We start from the raw sequence: 26414 nt of genomic DNA, 5'->3' as shown, positions 1-26414 counted from the left end.
TGTGCCATTCAGTTTGATCATAGCTGATCCTCTATCTCAATACCATATTCCCACTCTCTCCCCATACCTCTTGATGCCTTTTGTGTCTAGAAATCTATCTAGCTCCTTCTTAAATATATTCAGTGACTTGACCTCCACAAAATTGGATTGACGACAGAAGACAGAGGGTGGTTGTAGAGGGTTGTTTTTCAAACTGGAGGCCTGTGACCAGTGGTGTGCCTCAGGGATCGGTGCTGGGTCCGCTGTTATTTGTTATTTATATTAATGATTTGGATGAGAATTTAGGAGGCATGGTTAGTAAGTTTGCAGATGACACCAAGATTGGTGGCATTGTGGACAGTGAAGAAGGTTATCTAGGATTGCAACGGGATCTTGATAAATTGGGCCAGTGGGCCGATGAATGGCAGATGGAGTTTAATTTAGATAAATGTGAGGTGATGCATTTTGGTAGATCGAATCGGGCCAGGACCTACTCCGTTAATGGTAGGGCGTTGGGGAGAGTTATAGAACAAAGAAATCTAGGAGTACAGGTTCATAGCTCCTTGAAAGTGGAGTCACAGGTGGATAGGGTGGTGAAGAAGGCATTCGGCACGCTTGGTTTCATTGGTCAGAACATTGAATGCAGGAGTTGGGATGTCTTGTTGAAGTTGTACAGGGCATTGGTGAGGCCACACTTGGAGTACTGTGTACAGTTCTGGTCACCCTATTATAGAAAGGATATTATTAAACTGGAAAGAGTGCAGAAAAGATTTACTAGGATGCTACCGGGACTTGATGGTTTGACTTATAGGGAGAGGTTGGATAGACTGAGACTTTTTTCCCTGGAGAGTAGGAGGTTTAGGGGTGATCTTATAGAAGTCTATAAAATAATGAGGGGCATAGATAAGGTAGATAGTCAAAATCTTTTCCCAAAGGTAGGGGAGTCTATAACGAGGGGGCATAGATTTAAGGTGAGAGGGGAGAGATACAAAAGGGTCCAGAGGGGCAATTTTTTCACTCAAAGGGTGGTGAGTGTCTGGAACGAGCTGCCAGAGGCAGTATTAGAGGCGGGTACAATTTTGTCTTTTAAAAAGCATTTGGACAGTTACATGGGTAAGATGGGTATCGAGGGATATGGGCCAAGTGCAGGCAACTGGGACTAGCTTAGTGGTATAAACGGGGCGACATGGACATGTTGGGCCGAAGGGCCTGTTTCCATGTTGTAAACTTCTATGATTCTATGATTCTATGATTCTTTGACCAGGAGGAAATAACGGAGGCTCTGGCCATCATTTTTCAATCCTCACTGGATACAGGCATGGTGCTGGAGGATTGGAGGACTACTAACATTGTACCATAGTTTAAAAAGGGAGAAAGAGGTAGACTGAGTAATTACATGCCAGTCAGTCTAACCTCGGTGGTGCGCAAATTATTGGAATCAATTCTGAGGGACAGGATAAACCTTTGCTTAGAAAGGCACGGAGTAATTAAGGACAGTCAGCATGGATTTGTTCAGGGAAGGTTGTATCTGACTAACTTGATTGAATTTTTTGAGGAGGTAACAAGGAGGGTGGATGAGGGTAATGTATTTGATGTAGTCTACATGGTCTTTAGCAAGGATTTTGACAAGTTCTCACATGGCAGACTGGTAAAAAAAAGTACAAGCCCATGAGAGTGACAAGTTGAATCCAAAATTGGCCCAGTGGCAGGAAGCAAAAGGTAATGGTCGGCGAGCGTTTTTGTGACTGGAAGGCTGTTTCCAGTGAGGTTCCACAGCGCTCAGCACTAGGTCCCTTGCTTTTTGTGATATATATTAATGATTTGGACTTAAATGTAGGGGCCATGATTAAGAAGTTTGCAGATGATACAAAAATTGGTCATGTGGTCGATAGTGAGGAAAAAAGCTGTAGACTGCAGGAAGATATCAATGGACTGGTCAGCAGGGCAGAAAGGTGGCAAATGGAATTCAATCCGGAGAGGTAATGCATTTGGGAAGGACAAACAAGACAAGGGAGTACACAATAAATGGGAGGATATTGAAAGGTGTGGAGGAAGTGAGGGACCTTGGAGTGCATGTCCACAGATCCTGGAAGGTAGCAGGACAGGTGGTTAAGAAGGCATATGGAATACTTTCCTTTATTAGCTGAGGCATAGAATATAAGAGCAAGAAGATTATGCTGGAACTGTATAAAACATTGGTTAGGCCACAGCTGGAGTACTGTGTGCAGTTCTGGTCGCCACACTACAGGAAGGATGTGATCGCTTTGGAGAGGGTGCAGAGGAGATTCACCAGGATGTTACCAAGGCTGGAGCGCTGTTCCGCCGCCTTCAGGGATCTGTGAACTTGCACACCAAGATCCCTCTGACCCTCTGTCTTGCCTAGGGTCCTCCCATTCATTGTGTATTCCCTTGCCTTGTTAGTCCCTCCAAAGTGCATCACCTCGCACTTTTCCGGGTTAAATTCCATTTGCCACTGTTCCGCCCATCTGACCAACCCATCTATATCGTCCTGCAGACTGAGGCTATCCTCCTCGCTATTTACCACCCTACCAATTTTTGTATCATCAGCGAACTTACTGATCATACCTTTTACATTCATATCCAAGTCGTTATGCAGGAAGATATCAATGGACTGGTCAGGTGGGCAGAAAGGTGGCAAATGGAATTCAATCCGGAGAGGTAATGCATTTGGGAAGGACAAACAAGACAAGGGAGTACACAATAAATGGGAGGATATTGAAAGGTGTGGAGGAAGTGAGGGACAGCTTGAATACCATGTACAGTTCTGGTCAGCACATTACAGGAAGGATGTAATTGCACTAGAGAGGGTGCAGAGGAGATTTACGAGGATGTTGCCAGGACTGGAGAATTTTAGCTATGAGGAAAGATTGGATAGGCTGGGGTTGTTTTCCTTGGAACAGAGGAGGCTGAGGGGAGATTTAATTGAGGTGTAGAAAATTATGAGGAGCGTAGATAGAGTGGATACGAAGGACCTTAGCAGAGAGTTCAATAACCAGGGGGCATAGATTTAGAGTGATTGGTAGAAGGATTAGAGGGAATTGAGGAAATTCTTTTGCACCCAGAGGGTGGTGGGGGTCTGGAAATCACTGCCTGAAAGAATGGTAGGGGCAGAAACCCTCAAAGCATTTTAAAAGTACCTGGATGTGCACCTGAAGTGTCCTAACCTACATGCTAGGGACCAAGTGCTGGAAAGTGGGATTAGGCTGGGTGGCTCATTTTCAGCCTGCGCGGGCACAGTGGGCCGAACGGCCTCCTTCTGTGCCGTAAATTTTCTACGATTCTATGAATGTTTTCGGAAAAGACAAATTCTTGTGTTTGACCAGAGGGAGGAAAGACTTACTTCTTGTCTATGTTGCAAGAGTTTTCGGCGTTTGCTTTATTTTTGCTCATTATTTTATTGCTTGCTAACTCCTGCCAAATGTATCCAAGGGATGTATTTCTTCTATTGTACAGTAGTGATGATACTCCAATAGCGGTACATACGATTCATCTGAACCAACGCAAATGCCAATGCTAAATGCCCATCCTTCTTAAATTATATGCTAAAAACTCTTCTTAATATGTGACGAGCTATAGTTGTGATTGGGGATTTTAATTTAAACTGCTGGCTGATTCTCACCAGTCTGTAGATTTGTATCTATACCAAACATCTGGTTCGGCACAAGAAGAATTTTGCAGAGTTTACCATTAGTCCTGGAGGATCTTGCGGGATTCTGTAATAAATCATATTCGACCTTGTTGTGTATTTGCCTAGTATTGCATAACAAACTAATTTAGGAGAGTTTATAGGTTTTATAAAGATCGCGTTTCCGCCTCCAAAAGCCATTGTAAATTAAGTATCGTTTGGGGAGCTCAAATCGAACACCCTGCAGGATAAAAGTGGATGAGCTCTCTCGGTTCTTCCAAATTTAAATGAAATCCGATTGGTTAAAGACTGTCTGTAAATAGTAGCTCGGCTTTTCTCTCTGCTTGTGTGAGAATCTCCGCCCTCCCATCAGACAGCAATAGTTAAACCAGCGCACGTCTCCCCTCACCGTGCAGTCAGATTTCACACTTTGGGATCGTGTGTTACGGGTTGGAAACCATGTCCCCACATTACGTAACGTTCGGTACTACCGCATGCTCTAGGAATATTTCGACAGGCGCTTGCAATGTCAGTGATGGGGCACGAAATGCTTGGCTGTGCAAAGTTGTTTGTGGTGAGCGACTGGTGGACACAAATGAATGAACACTGAACACTGAATGCCGAGAGGAAGGAGAGAGAAAGAGAAACTGTGGGAAGGAGCAGTCCGCCTGGAAGAACGGGTTGTCCAGTGTCAATATGTCCAGTGATAACGTGCCTGAGCTGAAGATCCCCACTGAGTGCCCACTGTCCATCTCAGCCCGCGGGAGTCTCCGACAGCCGGAGCCAGGGCTGTTTACAGAGGGCAGTGGTTCTCAGGACACCGCATCCGGCGGACAGGGCGCCGACTTTCGCCCGAGCATTAGAGATAGTAGCAAGACGAAGGGCAACTTACACACACGAGGGGCCAGTATCCGCAAACTGATCTTCCCTGAGGTAAGGTTACTATTCTTAAATATTAAGGTGACAAAAGTCATCAGACGTGATACCTCATAAGTAATGTTGCAACTGTTCAGGTTATTGGTTTGATTATAATCCCAGCGCGCGAATTAGAGAGAAATGAAGTGAGCTCTTATCGGAAGGAACTCACTGTCTCGCACGTTCTTCTCCTTGTACATATTTGAAGATATCAGTGTTTTAGATCAAGAAGAACGCAATTGGAGAGATGCGAGGCTTTGCACAAAGGTCAGTGCAGCGCCACACTTCCTCCCACTCTTCTAGATTAGTAGTTTTTAACCCATGGATGTAGACGGTACACTGCAGCAATTCCACTGCTTTCAAGTAGAGCAGATATAAACTACATTTAAAAAGTGAAGACCTTTGGTTCAGCGTTTTGCAAATGTGCAACGGTTGCTTTGAAGACCATCTAGTTGACTTCTATACAGGAATAAAAACATTGAACGTGCATTTGAATGTTCTCTCTCCTATTTTGGGATAGTGTTTTCCCCACCCATCGCTATCTATTGAACACTTTAAGGGCCTACATCCTACCTTTTTGAGATTATATCCACTTTAATGTGCTGAATCCGTCTGACATCGCAGTCGAAAAAGTGTTGCAGTTAATAGAAATAGATCAGAATTCACCTCGATAAGTATTCACGTGTTGATAAACCCAACTTATAGCGATAGAATTTATTTTTAGAAATCAAAATGGTGCTAGAAATTATTTGAATCGGATTCCTTTCTATGAATCAGGTACAGTAAATGTTGGATGCAGTGTACCGTTATTGAAATGACATGCATGGCGATTTCGAACTAAATACTAAAACGACCGTAGGTTACAATCGACAACTGATATATTATTCACCCTTCCATTTGGTTTAGTCGTTTAATGTAATCGTGTCTATTGCCATGCCTGAGAAATGTCATTAGTTTCAATGTGACAATAGTAACACGTGCTTTATTTCTATCTGCAGTTTCATAGATTGTACCTTGCATTACACAGAACTGTTGGAAAACATAGAACAAAGGATAAAAGGTAGGGGGTTTATCCAAAATGCAAATTTTGAATGATGAAGGGCCTACTCCTGAAACTTTAACAGGTCTGTTCTCTCCACAGATGCTGACTGACCAACTAAGTGATTCCAGCCTTTTTTTTCTGTTTCAGATTTCCAGCATTGGCTTTTTGTAAATTGTGAAGCTCTTTCAATATCTTACAAAGTGGATTTTCCTTGTAGACTTTATTCATACAATTTACAGTTTTAACCTGGTAGAATGCATTTTGCTGTAAAGACACTATCATAGATACAAAAAACAACTAATTATTCCCTGTTAAGGATGTGTTATGCCACATATAATGTTTGGGAAAGCCTAACTACATTTCATCACACAGCTACTGCCATGTGCTGTGGTTGAAAGTTAAAGGATCTTTCTGGAATCATAGAAAGGTTACACCATGGAAGGAGGCCATTCGGCCTATCAAGTCCGCGCTGGCTCTACGCAAGGGTAATCCAGCTAGTCCCACTATCCCTGCAGCCCTGCAAATTTTTCCTTTCAACATCCTGGTGGTCACCGTTGACCAGAAACTTAACTGGACCAGCCACATAAATACTGTGGCTACAAGGGCAGGTCAGAGGCTGGGTATTCTGCGGCGAGTGAATCACCTCCTGATTCCCCAAAGCCTTTCCACCATCTACAAGGCACAAATCAGGAGTGTGATGGAATACTCTCCACTTGCCTGGATGAGTGCAGCTCCAACAACGCTCAAGAAGCTCGACACCGTCCAGCACAAAGCAGCCCGCTTGATTGGCACCCCATCCACCACCCTAAACATTCACTCCCTTCACCACCGGCGCACCGTGGCTGCAGTGTGTACCATCCACAGGATGCACTGGAGCAACTCGCCAAGGCTTCTTCGACAGCACCTCCCAAACCCTCGACCTCTACCACCTAGAAAGACAAGGGCAGCAGGCACATGGGGACAACACCACCTGCACGTTCCCCTCCAAGTCACACACCATCCCAACTTGGAAATATATCGCCGTTCCTTCATCATCGCTGGGTCAAAATCCTGGAACTCCCTACCTAACAGCACTGTGGGAGAACCTTCACCACACGGACTGCAGCGGTTCAAGAAGGCGGCTCACCACCACCTTCTCAAGGGCAATTCGGGATGGGAAATAAATGCTGGCCTCACCAGCGACGCCCACATCCCATGAACAAATAAAAAAAAACAACTTATCCTGTTCCCTTTTGAAGGCCATGATTGAATCTGCCTCCCCCGCCCGCTCAGGCAGTGGATTCCAGATCCTAACTACTCGCTATGTAAAAAAGTTTTTCCTCATGTCACCTTTGGTTCTTTTGCCAATCACCTTAAATCTATGTCCTCTGGTTCTTGACCCTTCCACCAATGGAGCGGTGCATCTCGTGGTGTATGCCATTAAATAGACATTTTCCTCCACCCTTTAGCTTGAAACCTTTTGCACCGTAACTTGCTGGAAGTGTGAGCTGATAATGACATGGCAAGGGCAACAGTGCATCTGGGACCTTGGTGAATGGTGGGGCCAACGATGTATCTCCCTAACCAGTGAGATGTAAGGATTGAGAAAGGAAACAGAAGAATGACGGAGAAGGAAATAGGGTGAATTAGAGTCAAATCAGGTACAGAAAGAGAAATAAAAAGAGGGAGAAAAGATTGGATTAAGAGAGACAGAAAAGAGGCAAAGGGAAAGCAAGAAAAAAATGTAAATATTTAAAATTTCTGGGCCAGAGAAGTTGATTGGTACTGCATTAACAACTATCATGTTGTTAAAAAGGTACTTACGCTCTTAATTAGCAGACTTAACTTTCTGTAGCGAGTTTAATGGCCAATTAATGTGCAAATCCAGCAGTTCTTAAAAGTAATGGGGAGGCTAAGGGCAAGATGCCATTTGTGCGAAGCAAATGGCGGAGCAGCGTAAATCGACCAGCAAGTTCTGAAGATTCGCAACGTACGGTTTATCTCTTAATCCCCTGGCCGATTTGCACATTAATAAAGGCGTGCATCATTATTACGCTGTTATTTTTCCAGCAAGATCCGGCCCAAAGTCTCTAAATCTATCGATTCACATTCAGCTGCCATGAATGACTTCAATATAGCTGGTTAGATAATTGAAGCAGATTGAACCTAGAATTACTGGAGGTGCCAATCGATCCTTCATTAAGTTTGAAATCATGGGGAACATTTGAAAATTAAGACATAAATATGTGAATTTAAATTAACTTTGGTGCTGATCTCATTTTCTATTCTTATCGTGCGCTTGGTCCAGTATATTTCATTTATAAGTAGATTAATTCTAGAAAATAGTAAAAAAAATCCATGAGATTTATTGTTTGTAGTGTTTGCATTAGCAGAAGGTTAGACTACTAGCCGGCACAGGCATGATGGGCCGAATGGCCTCCACCTGTGCTGTATAATTCCATAATTCTATGCTGCAAATCGGAAATGTATGTCCATGTTTCTCAATATCACATGATTTAAAGTAAATTTTTTTGGCAAATCTGGAAATAACCTATATAATTTAATCCAGTGCCTAGCTTGCATCCATCACACATTAAGATGTCATGTATCCAGAGCGTCCATCACACTTGCAAAGTATGTATCTGTCACACTTGCAGAGTTTCAATGGACTGAAAAATCTTGCTTTTTTCTTGCATTAAAAGCAACAAATCACTTAATTGAATAATGCTGATCACCTCAATTGTAACTAACCAAGTAGGAAAACTACCAATCAAACAAGCAGCAAATAAAACATGTAAGAAGGGTTCCAATGAAGAACTCCCACACTGAGCAAGCTGACAGTTGGAACTGGGTGGGGAGAGGCGAACCAGGGAGGGGAGGGGAGAGAAGAGGAGGGATCCTTGGATTTTTTTTTCAAAAAATATACTTTATTCATAAAATTTGCAGCAATACATACAATACAGTTCTCATATCACATTCCAAACGTACACAATACAGATTATACAATTTGCAGGTTACATCAAGTACAGTTCAATGAACACATTGGACATAATTACAGTTCATGACACTCTAGGGTGCCTCATTGCAATACACTCAATACACATTTTTGATAACAGGTACGTTACAGATTCTTTACAGGTTCATTACAGTTACATTACATCAATTAAAATTTTACATTCTGCCCGAGGGGTTTTTCCCTGATTACAGCCCCTCGGTATACAATGGCGGGAAGGCTCTAAACGGTTGCCTTTCCCCACAGAGCCTTTGCGGCGGCCGCACCCATCCTCAGTGCGTCCCTCAGCACGTAGTCCTGGACCTTGGAATGTGCCAGTCTGCAACACTCGGTCGAGGACAGCTCCTTGTACTGAAAGACCAGCAAGTTTCGGGCAGACCAAAGGGCGTCTTTCACCGAGTTGATGGTCTTCCAGCAGCAGTTGATGTCCGTCTCAGTGTGCATCCCCGGGAACAGCCCATAGAGCACAGAATCCTGTGTTACGGAACTGCTCGGGACGAACCTGGACAGATACCACTGCATCTCTCTCCAGACCTTCTTTGCAAAGGCACATTCCATAAGGAGATGGGTGACGGTCTCGTCTCCACCGCAGCCTCCTCTGGGACAGCGCGCGGTGGCGCTGAGAGCCCGGGAGTGCATGAAGGATCTGACGGGAAGGGCCCTTCTCACCGCCAGCCAAGCTAGGTCTTGGTGCTTGTTTGAAAGCTCTGGCGATGAGGCGTTCTGCCAAATGACATTGACAGTCTGCTCGGGGAACCAACCGACAGGATCCACCATCTCCTTTTCCCGCAGGGTCTTGAGGACATTACGTGCGGACCACTTGCTGATCGCCTCGTGGTCAAAGGTGTTTTTCTGCACAAACTTTTCCACGAAGGACAGGTGAAGAGGAGGGATCCTTGGATGGGCGGGCAGCAGCTCAGGGTTTTTTTGTGGGCCCAGGAGGAGCACTTGCTTCTCTAGCAAGGAGTTCCTCCTTGCCCCACCCAAAACAAATGTCCTGGGCTGTTTTATGAGCAGCCACCAACAGTCCCTTTAAGGACCGCTAGTTAGACCACTAGCCACCTGATACAAATGGGTGGAGCACACACTCCATCCAATCTTACCTCAAAATTGCAATTGGGGTCCTTTATACATCATAGGACCTCGATTTGCATAATACAAGTGGCTTATGTCTGAAACAGATGGGCTGTTAATATCTGGATCCTACTCAAGATGGTGGAGGCCGGAACATCAGTGTAAACGGAGTGGTAAGTGACCCAACACAATTTTCGGGGTTCCACTGGCACTAAAATTTTTAAAACTTTTTTTACAGTAAGATCAAGAATAGCAAATTAGAAAATACCAATTAATTTCCGAAATGGAACGCAAATAGGAAAAATGCGGAACAATGGAGAATTTTATCATGTTAGCTATTTGGCGTAGACTATTGGTTCAATCTGTTTCCATGTTGCTATTTCTATGATAGCATTTTTTTGAATAGAAATAACAAGGCCTCCAAAATTATACACTTATTGATTAGGGTTAAATGAACAGAAGGAGAGACTTGGCATAGATGAGGAGAGACTTGGGATACTGGGACTATTTCTGTAGACAAGGCTGAGAGAAGATTTAATGGAGGGTTTTTAAAATTATAAAAGATTTTGATTCAGTGAATAGGGAAGACTATTAGCTCTGGTAAAAAAAAACTGTTCCCATTGGCGGAAGGGTCAAGGACCAGAGAACATAGATTCAAGGTGATTGGCAAAAGAACCAAAGGTGACATGAGGAAAAGCTTTTTTACACAGCGAATGGTTAGGATCTGGAATGCACTGCCCGAAGGGGTGGTGGAGGCAGATTCAATCATGGCCTTCAAAAGGGAACTGGATAAGTACTTGAAAGTAAAAAATTTGCTGGGCTACAGGGATAGGGCGGGGGAGTGAGACTAGCTGGATTGCTCTTGCGCAGGGCCGGAGCGGACTCGATGGGCTGAATGGCCTCCTTCCGTGCTGTAACCTTTCTATGATTCTATTATTTTATAAGAACATAAGAAATAGGAGCCATACGGAAGTAGGCCAAAAGAAGTAGGCCATACAGCACCTCGAGCCTGCTCTGCCATTCAGTAAGATCATGGCTGTTCTTCGACCTCAATTCCACTTTCCCGCCTGATCCCCATATCCCTTGATTCACTTAGAGTCCAAAAGTCTATCCATCTCAGTCTTGAATGTACTCAAAAACTGAGTATCCACAGCCCTCTGGGGTAGAGAATTCCAAAGATTCACAACCCTCTAAGCGAAGAAATTTCTCCTCATATCAGTTCTAAATGGCCGACCCCCTATCCTGAGACTATGTCCTGTAGTTCTAGACTCTCCAACATCTACCCTACAAAGCCCTCTCAGAATCTCATATGTTTCAATGAGATCACCTCTCATTCTTCTAAACTCCAGAGAGTATAGGTTCATTCCACTCAATCTCTTAACATAGGACAACCCCCTCATCCCAGGAATCAATCTAGTGAACCTTCGTTGTACCGCCTCTAAGGTAAGTATATCCTTCCTTAGATAAGGAGACCCAAACTGTATTCAGTACTCCAAGTGAGGTCTCACCAAAGCCCTATACAATTGCAGAAAGACTTCCTTACTCTTGTACTCCAACCCCCTTGCAATAAAGGCCAACATACTGTTTCCCTTCCTAATTGCTTGCTGTAGCTGCATGTTAACTTTCTTTGTTCCATGTACAAGGACACCCAAATCCCTCTGAACACCAACATTTAATAGTTTCTCACCATTTAAAAAATATTCTGTTTTTCTATTCTTCCAACCAAAGTGAATAACTTCACATTTCCCCACATTATACTTCATCTGCCACCTTTGTGCCCACTCACTTAATCTGTCTATATCCCTTTGCAGACTCTTTGGAGAAAAATTTGGATAAGGGCTGTTTTTGGGCGTAGATAGCGTGATGTGCTATTACCGCGCAACCAATGACCCCTGTGCAGGCAGGATGCAAGTTTCGGCCGGCCTGAGTACTAACCTGCAATCAGCGTTCCATTCCGGGCTTTGCATGTGGAATCAGTGCAATTTGCACTTTCCACCACCATGGGGAGCTCAATCTCTTAAAGGGAGGATGTTTCTTAGAAATCTCTTAAAGGTAGCTGGTAACTGTTATTTCCTTCACATGTGCACCGGATTCCCTGGCAGCTGCCACGATTTCTTCATCCTCCGGGAATCCAACATCCCACCCCTTTCCCACGCACTGAACACCCTTAAGGGCTGGCTCCTCGAGGACAAGGGATACTCCTGCACTTGTGGTTGATGGCACCTCTGAGGAACCCCATCACCGAGCAACAGCGTCGATATAACGACAGCCACATCGCCACCAGGTCTACAATTGAGCATGCCATAGGGCTGCTCAAGGTGCAATTCAGGTGCCTTGATCATTCTGGGGGAGCGCTTCAATACGCACCAGACAGAATGGGACACATTATAGTCGTGTGCTGTGTCTGCACAACATGGCACAACAGAGAGTGTTGGCACTTGAGGAGGCCCCATCCACATCTGCCACCCCCATTGAGGAGGAGGAGGCAGAGGAGGAGGAGGAGGAGGAGGAGGAGCAACCCATGGGCAGAGCAGCGGCTCACCTGGCTGCTCGTGAGGCCAGGGAGTCACTGATATGTGAGGATATCTCCTCACACTACCTGGATAGAGCAGCGCCTACACCAGCCCCCACCCCCCCCCACCCCTCCCTGCACAAAACAGTCCTGCAACTACACATATGCCCACTGTAGAGTGACCCAATGGGTGGCATCAAGTGTCGCCTTTCATGGTGAACCTCATGAAAGGGCCTTATTACAGGAGCCAATCAAGAATGGCCAAGACGTGGCAGTTGTGGTGACAATAATAATATTCAAGGTGAGTTTAACAAAAAGCAAACATAAATAAAAAACTTGACCAACCGTCAAACATCCTTGTGCATCCCCTTCATGCTTACAAAACCTTTGCCTTTTGCTTCCAACTACTTCTACGTGGTGCATCCCCTGTGGCTGCAGCAGAGGTCGTGGCAGGTTGCTCTTGTTCATGCCTTGACTGATTAAATGCTTTGGACCTATGCCCTCTGGGTTTCGGTGCCCATGAGGGCCCCTCCAAAGACTGCTCCACCTGCACCTCACCCCTGGAGAGGATGCAGTATTGCGGATACTGGTTGAGGGGGGGCAAAGGTTGAGACGTGGGGGCGCTGTGAGTGGTGTCCCCACTTCCATGTCCTCTTTGGCCAACATCCCTCTCCTGGGCCAGGCTCACACCACTCCTACCACTCAGCTGGACAACAGTTTGGAGGACATGTGTGAAGCCTTGTAAGGCCAGTGCTAAGTGTATCTGCCTGCCTGTTTAAGGCGGCAGAATATTGTTCACTGTGAGTCCGAACGGCTGTTGTCAGGGCCTGAATGGACTCATTTGTGAGCCATCCTTGAAGCTCAATGGAGGCTAGCCTTCTCTCCATCGCAGACATTCCCACACTCACCCGCGACAGTATCTCAGAAATTCCCTCACGTCCCTGTGACAGTATCTCAGGGAGTTGTTCACATCCCTGTGACAGTATCTCAGAGATTCCCTCCCGTACCTGTACCACCATTCCACTCATGCAGGAGTTGGACTCCTCCATCCCGTGCGCGATTGTGGAGAGTGCACGTGTCACCTGTTCCAGCACCTCGCAAATGTGCTGCCGCCCCTCGATCATTCTCCTGTGTCCAGCTGAGCAGAGTCTGGAGAGGAATGCTCCCCCCGACGCGGACTCCCCCAGCTGCCCCTGCCACCAGTGTCTACTCGTGCTCACGTGTGTGGTAACTCACCATGTGTGACCCCAACTAACTGCGGACAGGGACCCACCAAGGTGTGCGTATCTGCACTGGTGGATGGCTCGCTCAGATGTGACGGTGCACCCTCAGAGGCCAGCAGGTCCTCTGAGAAATCACCCTCTGCCGTCACAGCGGTTGCTGAAGGCCCTGTAAGAGAACAGAAAGCAATATTAAGTATGATCACAGATGTGTCATGTTGCGATGAGCGTACTGAGGTGGTGAAGATGGCAAGGCATGTTAACATCAATTGATATTGTGTGTGCTGAATGTTGAAGTTCTGTCACCAGACATTTGTCAGATGCCAGTCTCGGTGTCCCCGACGGACAGGCACTCATGGGTGCACCTCAGCTCCAGCGCCTCCTGCTCGGCGTCTGTGAGGATGGTGTTTGTTGCGGCCCCCCTCCGGTCCTCGCCCTCTCCCGTGCATTCTGGGCTCTCCTATAAGGGGAGAAAGTACAGACGCATGAGTGAGTGATGGTGACGTGGCCAACCACAGAATGCATTGGTTTGGGTGAGGCTGACCGTGAAATAGATGCATCAGAGGGTGAGTATGAGACAGAGCCATGACATTGTACGAGGATTGGGTTGAGTGGTAGTGTTAGGGTGACTAATGGGGAGGTGAGGAAGTGCTGAGGAAGTGCTGGTAAGTTGAGGATGAGCCTTAAGTGGGTGTGGGGAGTGATGTGATAGAGTAGTGTTGGCAGTGCAGAATGAGTTGGGAGGTGGGGGCGGTGATGTGGAAGACAGAATGTAGGAGAATGAGTAAGTGTACTCACTTTGGCTGACCTAGTTAGGTTATTAAAGCGCTTCCTGCACTGGATCCAGGTGCGGGAGATGTTGCTGCTGCTGGTGACCTCCTCTGCCTCCTCGAGCCAGGCTGTCTTGGTGGCAGAGGCAGGCCACTTCCGTCCGCTGTGTAGAAGACATCCCTCCTCCTCTTCACCCCATCCAGTAGCACCTGGAGTGAGGCATTGCTAAATCTTGGAGCAGTCTTTCCCCTGTGCTGCTCCATTGTATTGTGTGGGTGTTTGCTCCAGGAGCAGCCATTGGAGGACTGCCCCTTTAAATAGATCTCCTCCGGCTAACGGCTTGTGATACGGGTTCGCAGTCCGTCCGCTGCGTAGCTTTCAGATGGCAAACTCGGAAGCCACGTTAAGTGGCTCCAATTGACCCACAATCGCATGGGAAACACATTTTTTATTGGGCGGGTTACCCACGCGCCCAATCACCCTCTCACGTTACCATCCCACCTTCCCACTAATATAGCGGCCTTTGCATATTCCTCACAGCTTACTTTCTCATCTAGCTTTGTATCATCAGCAAACTTGGATACATTACACTCAGTCCCTTCATCTAAGTCATTAATGTAGTTTGTAAATAGCTGAGGTCCAAGCACCGAGCCTTGCGGCACCCCACTAGTTATAACCTGCCAACCTGAGAATGACCCGTTTACCCCTACTCTCTGTTTTCTGTCCATTAACCAATCCTCTATCCATGCTAATATGTTACCCCCAACCCCGTGAGTCCTTATCTTACATAACAACCTTTTATGTGGTACCTTATCGAATGCCTTTTGAAAATCCAAATATACTACATCCACTGGTTCTCCTTTATCGACCCTACTAGTTACATCCTCAAAAAACTCTCATAAATTTGTCAAACACGATTTCCCTTTCATAAAACCATGTTGACTCTGCCTAATCATATTATGATTTTCTAAGTGCCCTGTTACCTTTTCATTAATGATGGATTCCAGCATTTTCCTGACGACTGATGTCAGGCTAACTGGCCTGTAGTTCTCTGTTTTCTCTCTCCCTTCTTTCTTGGATAGTGGGGTCACATTTGCTACCTTCCAATCTGCTGGGACACTTCCAGAATCTAGGGAACTTTGGAAGATTTGAAGATTTGTAAGACCAATGCATCCACTATCTCTGCAGCCATCTCTATTAGAACCCTTGGATGTAGGCCATCAGGTTCAGGGGGTTTATTGGCTTTTAGTCCCATTAGTTTCTCCAGTAATTTTTCTCTACTGATATTAATTACTTTAAGTTCCTCACTCTCATTAGCCCCTTGGTTCCCCACTATTTCAGGTATGCTTTTTGTGTCTTCTACTGTGAAGACAGATACAAAATATTTGTTTAACGCATCTGCCATTTCCTGATTCCTCACTATAATTTCTCCTGTCTCAGCCTCTAAAGGACCAATGTTTACTTTTGTTCCTCTCTTCCTTTTTACATACTTGTAGAAACTCTTACAATCTGTTTTTATATTTCTTGCACGTTTACTTTCATATTCTATTTTCTCCCTTTTTATCAATTTTTGGGTCATGCTTTGCTGGTTTCTAAATCTTTCCCAATCTTCAGGCTTACTACTCTTCTTGGCAACATTATACGCCTCTACTTTTAATCTAATAATATCCTTAACTTCTTTAGTTAGCTAGAGGTGGATCATTTTTCCCGTGGAGTTTTTATTTCTCAATGGAATGTGTATTTGTTGAGAATATTGAAATATTTCTTTAAATGTTTGCCATTGTTTATTAACCTTTAATCTAATTTCCCAATCTACATTAGCCAAATCGCCCCTCATACCTCTGTAATTGGCTTTACTTAAGTTAAAGACTCTGGTTTCTGTCTTAAGTATGTCACTCTCAAACTCAATGTGAAAGTCTATCATATTATGATCACTCTTTCCCATAGGATCCTTTACTGTGAGATTACTAATTAACCCTGTCGCATTACATAATACGAGATCTAAAATAGCCTGTTCCCTGATTGGGTCCATGAGATATTGTTCTAGGAAACTGTCTCAAATGCATTTCATAAACTCGTCTTCCAGACTACCTTTGCCAATTTGATTTGCTGAGTCTATACAAAGTGTAAGGGTTTTTTTTTCTGGGGCTTATTGTAGGTCAGCCAGTTATGTTTTCCTGAGCTGCCCTGCCCGCCGTGCGGTTTCAAATCGCTTTCCCCTTCCTGATTCTGAGCTCAGGACTTATCGAGTGGTAATAAGGACAGACGAACAGACCAGTGGATTGGTGCAAGGAAAACCAATGTTTATTAATAAGAAAACTAAAACTACTAAGTAAACAGTATTATACAGAAGATAAAAGGAATCGCTATGGATGCAATACAGTCTTACACTTAACGGGTGGAAGAAACGGACACATCGAGGGAAAATTCTAAAATCACAATTTTAGCAATACCCCTTTAACTCCCACCCTTACACCTAGCTAGGTTGTCTTGTGGCGGCCAGAAAAAAATAATGCTCACCGTGAAACAGATGAAAAGGCCTGGCCCTTGTGTCCTGCTGCTGCCTTCGAAACGTGGTTGCGATGTATACTGGACGGCCTTCCTTCTTGGTTGCTAGCAGGCAAGCAGGACACTGGGCCCAGGCGAAGAAAGAGAGAGGTTCTGGGATGCCCCCAATTATACCCTCCCGGTAATGGGTTAATTTCGCGCCTCATCAGTTTGTTCCATTGTCCGATTTGGGCTGAAAATGTAAGACAAAAGGGGTCCCAATCTTGGCCCATTTACATTAGTGGCCGGTACCTGTACTGATCTGTTCCATAACTGCTTTCCATTGTTCCTAATGTTCCTTAATGGGTTACCTTCGTCCTGGGATTTCTCCAGCTCGAATTTTGATGTGCAGGCCGGCAACGTTGATGGCTTGCCTCAGGGCGTGAATGCAACTGCATTGTTCAAAGAGAATCCAATTTCAAATGCGGCAGGCCTTTGGCCATGTGTCTGACCGCAGCCATTTTGAAAGACCCTGGATTTTTTAAAACACAGTCACACCATGGTTTCTTTCATAACTCCAATAAATCTTCGGGTGGGGTGGGGGGACATGTGAAATTTTGCGAATTCCTTCACTAAAGATTAAAGTCCCCACAATACTGAATTACCTTTGTTCCGAGCTCCTATTATTTCATGATTATTATTCTGTCCAATGGTGTAGCTACTATTAGGGGGCCTATAAACTACTCCCACCAGAGTTTTCTGCCCCTTGTTATTTTTTATTTCCACCCATATAGATTCTACTTCCGGATCTTCCAAGCCAAGATCCTTTTCCATTCTGCCTGTCTTTTCTCAACGTCATGTTCCCTGAAATATTTAGTTCCCAACCTTGGTCACTTTGCAACCACCTCTCTGTAATGGCTATTAAATCAAACCCATTTATCTCAGACATGGAGAGGGGTCTTGGACATCAGGGCAGTCTCGTACATTGGTGGGGGGTCTTGGTCTCAGAAATGGGGGGGGTCTTGGACATTGGGAGGGTCTATGACATTGGGGGGTTTCTCGGACATCGGCGGGGCTCTTGGACATCGGGGGGGGAGGGTTGGTCGATCGCGGGGGTCCGATTGCGGCAGACGAGCTTGCTTGGCCTGGAGGAAAAACTCCTGCTCCTCCTGCCCCACAAGCAGCGCAACTAATTCATCTATATTGTTACGAATGCTCCGTGCATTCAAATAAAGAGCCTTTAGTTTTGACTTTTTACCATTTTTTCCTGCTTTGACCATATTTGCTGATGCAGTATTATTGGTAAACTCTCTGTCCCTTCCTGCCACACACTGCTTATCTTTACCCAAATCACTACACTGCTCGGTTACTTTGAATTTCGCATTAGATTTCTAAATTTCCCTTCACATGACCCCACCCACCAACCTTTTTGAGTTTCAAACCCTATCTACAACCCTAGTTATTCGATTCACCAGGATGCTGGTCCCAGCCCAATTTAAGTGGAGGCTGTCCCAATGGAACAGCTCCCTCTTTCCCCAGTATTGGTGCCAGTGCCCCATGAATCGAAACCCCTGTCTCCCACACCACTCTTTGAGCCACGCATTTAGCTCTCTGATCTGTTTGACCCTATTCCCATTTATGTGTGGTTCAGGTAGTAATCCAGAGATTATTACCTTTGAGGTTCGGCTTATTAAATTGGATCCTGACTCCTCAAACTGCCTCAGCAGTACCTCATTCTTAGTTCTACCAATGTCATTGGTTCCTACGTGGACCACGATAACTGGCTGGATCATGAGGTGAGTGCCTTTATTGCACTGCTTGAAGGGCAGGAGAAGCAGGAATGTTTCCTCCAGGGCCAGCAAGCTAGCCTGCCGCAATCAGACCCCTGCGATAGACCAGCCCTCTCCCCCGATGTCTAAGGGCCCCGCCAATGTCTGAGAAACCCCCCGATGTCATAGACCCTCCCATGTCCGAGACCCCCGCATTTCTGAGATCAAGACCCCCCCCGAAGTACGAGACTGCCCGGATGTCCAAGACCCCTCTCCATGTCTGAGACCCCCCCCAATGTCCGAGAGCCCCCAATATCCGAGACACCCCCCCAATATCCGAGACCCCCACCCCACGATGTCCGATTGCTCATCCCCCACGATGTCCGATTTCTCACCCCCCACGATGTCCGATTGCTCATCCCCCACGATGTCCGATTTCTCACCCCCCACGATGTCCGATTGCTCATCCCCCACGATGTCCGATTGCTCATCCCCCACGATGTCCGATTGCTCACCCCCCACGATGTCCGATTGCTCATCCCCCACGATGTCCGATTTCTCATCCCCCACGATGTCCGATTTCTCATCCCCCACGATGTCCGATTTCTCACCCCCCACGATGTCCGATTGCTCATCCCCCACGATGTCCGATTTCTCACCCCCCACGATGTCCGATTGCTCACCCCCCACGATGTCCGATTGCTCATCCCCCACGATGTCCGATTGCTCACCCCCCGACGATGTCCGATTTCTCACCCCCCACGATGTCCGATTTCTCACCCCCCACGATGTCCGATTTCTCATCCCCCACGATGTCCAATTTCTCACCCCCCACGATGTCCGATTTCTCACCCCCCACGATGTCCGATTGCTCATCCCCCACGATGTCCGATTGCTCACCCCCCCACGATGTCCGATTTCTCACCCCCCACGATGTCCAATTTCTCACCCCCCACGATGTCCGATTTCTCACCCCCCACGATGTCCGATTGCTCATCCCCCACGATGTCCGATTGCTCACCCCCCCACGATGTCCGATTGCTCACCCCCCCACGATGTCCGATTTCTCATCCCTCACGATGTCCGATTTCTCACCCCCCACGATGTCCGATTGCTCACCCCCCACGATGTCCGACTGCTCACCCCCCACGATGTCCGATTGCTCACCCCCCACGATGTCCGATTTCTCACCCCCCACAATGTCCGATTTCTCACCCCCCACGATGTCCGATTGCTCACCCCCCACGATGTCCGATTGCTCATCCCCCACGATGTCCGATTGCTCACCCCCCACGATGTCCGATTTCTCATCCCCCACGATGTCCGATTTCTCATCCCCCACGATGTCCGATTGCTCACCCCCCACGATGTCCGATTGCTCACCCCCCACGATGTCCGACTGCTCACCCCCCACGATGTCCGATTGCTCACCCCCCACGATGTCCGATTTCTCACCCCCCACAATGTCCGATTTCTCACCCCCCACGATGTCCGATTTCTCACCCCCCACGATGTCCGACTGCTCACCCCCCACGATGTCCGATTGCTCACCCCCCACGATGTCCGATTGCTCATCCCCCACGATGTCCGATTGCTCACCCCCCACGATGTCCGATTGCTCATCCCCCACGATGTCCGATTGCTCACCCCCCACGATGTCCGATTGCTCATCCCCCACGATGTCCGATTGCTCACCCCCCACGATGTCCGACTGCTCATCCCCTCCACAATGTCTGACTTCCCCAACCCCCTGAATGATGTCTAACTTCCCCACACTCCACCGTGATAGATTATCCAAACCCCAAAGACCCCAATGTCTCCCCAACCTCCCCATCTAAACTCCTACTTACCTTTCATCCGCTCCCTGGCTGCTTTCCCGCCCGACAGGCAGACAGCCTGTCAAACAAGCTGGCTATTGGGGTGAAAATCTGTTGAAAAATTTTTAAACAGGTCCTACCATTAAATTCAGTCGGACCTGTGGGAAACCCTTACTTCCGGATTTCCCATCCGCAAAACCCGACCCCCACTCTCTTCCTGGCTCCAAGTTAATATCGGGACCAATGAGTTTTACTTAATTCAAAAAAAAAGATTCCCATATCGGGGGTTTTAGAAATATAGAAACATAGAAAATAGGAGCAAGAGTAGGCCATTCGGCCCTTCAGGCCTGCTCCGCCATTCAAAATGATCATGGCTGATCGTCTAACTCAGCACCCTGTTCCAGCTTTTTCCCCCATATCCCTTGATCCCTTTAGCATTAAGAAATATATCTATCTCCTTCTTGAATACATCTAATGACTTGGCCTCCACTGCCTTCTGTGGTAGGGAATTCCATAGGTTCACCACCCTCTGAGTGAAGAAATTTGTCCTCATCTCGGTTCTAAATGGCATACCACATATCCTGAGACTGTGACCCCTGGAACTGGACTCCCAGCCATCGGGAACATCCTCCCTGCATCTAGTCTGTCTAGTCCTGTTAGAATTTTATATGTTTTGATGAGATCACCTCTCATTCTTCTAAACTCTAGTGAATATAGGCCTAGTCGACCCAATCTCTCCTCATACGTCAGTCCTGCCATCCCAGGAATCAGTCTGGTAAACCTTTGTTGCACTCCCTCCATGGCAAGGACATCCTTCCTCAGATAAGGAGACCAAAACTGCACACAATACTCCTGGACTCAAATTCTCTTGCAATGAAGGCCAACATACCATTTGCCTTCCTAACTGCTTGCTGCACCTGACTGCTCGCTTTCAGTGACTGGTGTACAAGGACGCCCAGGTCTCGTTGCACCTCCCCTTTTCCCAATCTATCACCATTCAGATAATAATCTGCCTTTCTGTTTTTACAACCAAAGTGGATAACCTCACATTTATCCATGTTATATGCATCTGCCATGTTCTTGCCCACTCACCCAACTTGTCTAAATCACATTGGAGCCTCTTTGCATCCTCCTCATAGCTCACATTCCACCCCAGCTTTGTGTCGTCTGCAAACTTGGAAATGTTACATTTAGTTCCCTCATCCAAATCATTGATATATATTGTGAATAGCTGGGGCCCAAGAACTGATCCCTGCGGTACCCCACTATTCCTACTCTCTATTTCCTGTCTGTCAACCAATTCGGAATCCATGCCAGTATATTCCCCCCAATCCCATGTGCTTTAATTTAGTACACTAACCTCTTGTGTGGGACCTTATCAAAAGCCTTCTAAAAATCCAAATACACCACATCCACTGGTTCTCCCCTATCTATTCTACTAGTTACATCCTCAAAAAAACTCCAGTAGATTTGTTAAGCATGATTTCCCTTTCATAAACCCATGCTGACTTTGTCCAATCCCGTTAATGCCCTCCAAGTGTTCTGTTATCACATCTTTTATAATAGACTTTAGCATTTTCCCCACTACTGATGTTAGGCGAACTGGTCTGTAATTCCCTGTTTTTTCTCTCCCTCCTTTTTTAAATAGTGGAGTTGCATTTGCCACCCTCCAATCTGTAGGAACTGTTCCAGAGTCTACAGAATTTTGGAAGATGATCACCAATGCGTCCACATTCACATTTTGTAGATCCGTCTCCCGCCTGGCAGCTGGCCAAATAGGCAGAAGGGAACACAAGAAGGAGGAGGCTGTAGCCCATGACCCTTGGGGATGGTCCCCAGCAATCGGGAGGGGGGAGTGGCCTGCGATCAGGAGGGGGGAGAGGCCTGGGATCAGGAGGGCTGCGGGTAGGTCGGCAATCGGGGCTGGGAGGAGGTCGGCAATCAAGGCTGGGGGGATGTCAGTAATCGGGGCTGGGGGAGGCCAAAGGCTTCCTTGAGGGGCCTGGGGGGAGGCTGAAGGCTTCCTTGAGGGCTCTGGGGGGAGCACTCTAGCTCCTCCTAGCCCACAAGGAGTGCTGAAACAGCCACTTACCTTGTGGAGCCAACAGCTCCCACCTCGGCCACTTCCTTTAGTACTCTGGGGTGTAGATTATCAGGCCCTGGGGATTTGTCAGCCTTTAGCCCCATTAATTTCCCTAGCATTATTTTTTTACCAATACTGGTTTCCTTCAGTTCCTCCCTCTCACTGAACCCTTGGTTCCCTAACATTTCTGGGAGGTTATTTGTGTCCTCCTTTGAGAAGACAGAACCAAAGTATGTGTTTAATTGTTCTGCCATTTCTTTGTTCCCCATTATAATTTCCCCCATTTCTGTCTGTAAGGGACCTACATTTGTCTTCACTAATCTTTTTCTCTTGACATTTTACGACATTTTGCTACTGTGATGTGTGATATAGCCTGTTTGTGGGTGAATGTAAAGCCTGGTTATGTTCTGTAAGTTTGAAATCTGTTTTCAGCTTGTTCACCTACTTGTGATAGAGGTTCCTTTGTTACTGTGTAATATCTGGGGGAGAGCCCAACATCCACAGAAAAATGTGAGGATTGACATTAATAATCAATAAAATTATAATTTATTGCAGACCTGACAGGAAGTCATCAGACAACTCTGCTTCTGTGCCTGTTATGGAAACATGTGTTTTTGTGCACTTTTGCTTTTTCTTAATAATAATGATTTTTATTTCCAGTACAAGAAAATAAACCTTTTGACATGGTCCAAAGAACAATATACATTAGAAATTACTGTTGCCAATAATGAAAGACAAATGATTAATGCCTTCATATAACATTTCTCTGCTGTTTTAACAGAGGCTTTAATGCACATGTGTTATAAGGTTTTTAAAACAGAAATGCACAGCAGGCTGATGAGCATTTAAAGGAGAAAAAGATTCACAAACATTTGGGTTGACCTTCTCAAAACCTTTTCAACCAAGGTTATGCTTCCTAATCTTTCCCTCTACAGTTCAGCCTCCATTCCCTTATCTATTCTTTATTTTCTCTCCTCCTTCTACAAAACACCTTCATATTTTCTATGCTAAAGGTGCTATTTGAGTGTAAGTTGCTGCTGTTGATGATAAAGAAAAGACACTAATGAACTTATGGTAAAATTGAATACAGAGAAAGTTGCTGAATGGGAGCATCCTTATGGAAAGTTGGATATTGCCTTTATTCTTGTCATCCTATTAAATAGTTACAAAGGACTATCTAATGAATAGATCTGTCCATTACCCATATGTTCTTTTGGGAAAAAAAATTGCTGTTAAAAAGTACCTATTATTTTTCGACTGCTATAAAGTGATTTAACCTTTTAAAAACAATGGATGAGTTTATTGGGTGGGTTCAAAGAATCATAGGCCCTATATTTATGGGGAGGTGGGGAGGGTGTGGGTGAGGCTGAAAATGGCTGAAGAACTCAGCAAGGTTGGGGACACAGAGGTCCTGCCGATCTTAATGGCAAGACCTCATTCACATTTTGTAGATCCGTCTCCCGCCTGGCAGCTGGCCAAATAGGCAGAAGGGAACACAAGAAGGAGGAGGCTGTAGCCCATGACCCTTGGGGATGGTCCCCAGCAATCGGGAGGGGGGAGTGGCCTGCGATCAGGAGGGGGGAGAGGCCTGGGATCAGGAGGGCTGCGGGTAGGTCGGCAATCGGGGCTGGGAGGAGGTCGGCAATCAAGGCTGGGGGGATGTCAGTAATCGGGGCTGGGGGAGGCCAAAGGCTTCCTTGAGGGGCCTGGGGGGAGGCTGAAGGCTTCCTTGAGGGCTCTGGGGGGAGCACTCTAGCTCCTCCTAGCCCACAAGGAGTGCTGAAACAGCCACTTAAATTGTGGAGCCAGGAGCTCCCACCTCGGTTTCTCTGCCGAGTTTCCCAATCCCAATTGCACTGTGGAAGCCCAATGTAAATATGTTAATTAAGCGTCCCGCCTCTCCAGGGTGGGACACTTGGAAGCCCCGATATCCTTCACCATAAAAAAGGCAGGGCACGTGTGCGGCGGGTTGGATTCCCGTTCCGTGTATTTTACTTTTTAACCCCCCTATCTCCACTGACCCTCTCCCGCCCATTGTGGTAGGGTTAATATCGAGGCCATAGAATCATACAACACAGAAGGAAGCCATTCGGCCCATCATGCCTGTGCCGGCTCTTTGAAAGAGCCATCCAATTAGTCCCACTCCCCTGCTCTTTCCTCATAACCCTGCAAATTTTTCCTTTTTAAGTATATACCCAATTCCCTTTTGAAAGTTACTATTGAATCTACTTCCACCTACTTTCAGGCAGTGCATTCAAGATCATAACAACTCGCTGAGTAAAAAAAAAATCCTTCTCATCTCCCCCTTGACTTTTTTGACAATTATCTTAAACCGATGTCCTTTGGTTACTGACCTTCCTGCTAGTGGAAACAGTTTCTCAATATCAAAACCTCTCATAATTTTGAACTCCTCCATTAAATCTCCCACTAACCATCTTTGCTCTAAGAAAAAAAAAGAAAGATTTGTATTATATAGCACCTTCCATGACCTCAGGGCGTCTCAAAGCACTTTATAGCCAATTATGTACTTTTGAAGTCACTGTAGGAAATGCGGTAGCCAATTTGCACACAGCAAGGTCCCACAATCAGCAACATGATAATGGCCAGATATTCCGTTTTTTAGTGATGCTGGAGAGCAATCCTAGCATCTCTAGTCTCTCCACATAACTGAATTCCTTAATCCCTGGTACCATTCTAGTTAATCTCGTCTGCAGCCCCTCCAAGGCTTTGACATCTTTTTTAAAGTGTGGTGCCCAGAATTGGATACAATACTCTAACTGAGATCTAACCAGTGATTTATTTGCAGGGGCATTCATCAGCCCTTTAACTGGTTCTGTTAACTATCACTGAAAAATATCAAAGATGTATAGGTTGCATCCATGGATAAATAGCACCATATCAAAAAAATTGTTGTTCTCTCATGTCCCTGTTGATATTGCAGCAGTACAAACTTATTTAGGGGCCAACAAGCCACAGTGTTGGTATTTGATTGACTCTGTGCTTTCCAAATAAACATTAAAGAGTTTATTGAATGTCATTTTGGCAGATGATGTGCATTTTTACCAGTCAGCATGTGAGACTGTGTTAAGGAAAATGTTCTGAAATGTATTCTTTTTAATTGTCTTTCCTTAGCTGCGGATTGGGGTCCATTCTGGCGCTGTTCTTGCTGGCGTGGTTGGAGTTAAAATGCCGCGATACTGTTTATTTGGAAACAATGTTACTCTTGCAAACAAATTTGAGTCAACTAGCTTTCCAAGAAAAATAAACGTCAGTCCAACGACTTATACATAAGTTGATTGTAATACAAACTTCTTAATTATTATATTTCATTATTAAATATTATTTCACAGAAAGCTTTCTACCATTTGTAACTTGAATTGTGCAGTACATTTTGATATTGAACAAGTAATGTAAAATCTAAAGTATGTAACTTCAGAGGACATTTGCTGGTCTATCTCTGATAACTGTGAATGGTAAAACCATTGAGTCAGTTTTTCCTGCAGTTATGTACAGATACAATTTTAGAACAGGACCTGCTTTCAGACTGGTCGAAACCAACAACCTGAGTTTGCTGCAAGCTCCACATCACTCTGTAAAAAGTAAAAAAATAGAAATACTTGTGCCATCAAAACAGCTTAAAGTCCCTTACATAATCAGTTACTCTGGAGTGCAGCGATTGTTGTTATGTAGGCAAACATGGCACCCATCTTGCACCAGCAACATTTCACAAGCAGCAGTGTCATTGGTGCTCCTGGTTGAAGAAAGAATATTGACCAGGTCGTCCGGAGAGCTGCCTGTTCTTCTTCAAATAGTGTCATGGGAGCTTCAATGTCTATCTAAGGTAGGCAGAACCTCACTTCAACATCTCATCTGTAACCGGGGAAAGCAGAGCAATGCGCATGTGTACTTAAGACACGATGACAGAGTGCCATTGAATGTTCGAAAAGAATGGATTACATTGAAATTATAACACAGAAACAAGCAATTCGGCCAAACCAGTGCACACACACACAAGCAGTAGTCCTAATTCCATATGCACGCCTTGTTCCCAAATTCCTTTATGTCCCTTTTCCTTCAACTGCCTATCAAACTTACTGTAAAATGTTG

The 26414-nt window shown here is 45.8% G+C and overlaps 1 protein-coding gene across 1 annotated transcript; it reads left to right on the top strand.

Moving 5' to 3' along the window:
- Nucleotides 1-4008: 4008 nt before the first annotated feature.
- On the top strand, nt 4009-25651 carry LOC137300764 (guanylate cyclase soluble subunit alpha-1-like). The gene is made up of 3 exons (XM_067970062.1): nt 4009-4558; nt 5539-5600; nt 25440-25651. Exons 1-3 carry the CDS (start codon nt 4322-4324, stop codon nt 25570-25572), a joined length of 432 nt encoding a protein of 143 aa, XP_067826163.1. The 5' UTR covers nt 4009-4321; the 3' UTR covers nt 25573-25651.
- The last annotated feature ends 763 nt before the right edge of the window (nt 25652-26414 follow it).

Source organism: Heptranchias perlo, chromosome 1 (assembly GCF_035084215.1).
Source record: "Heptranchias perlo isolate sHepPer1 chromosome 1, sHepPer1.hap1, whole genome shotgun sequence".
Taxonomy (NCBI): Eukaryota; Metazoa; Chordata; class Chondrichthyes; order Hexanchiformes; family Hexanchidae; genus Heptranchias; species Heptranchias perlo.
This window is presented reverse-complemented; position numbering and strand designations above follow the sequence as displayed.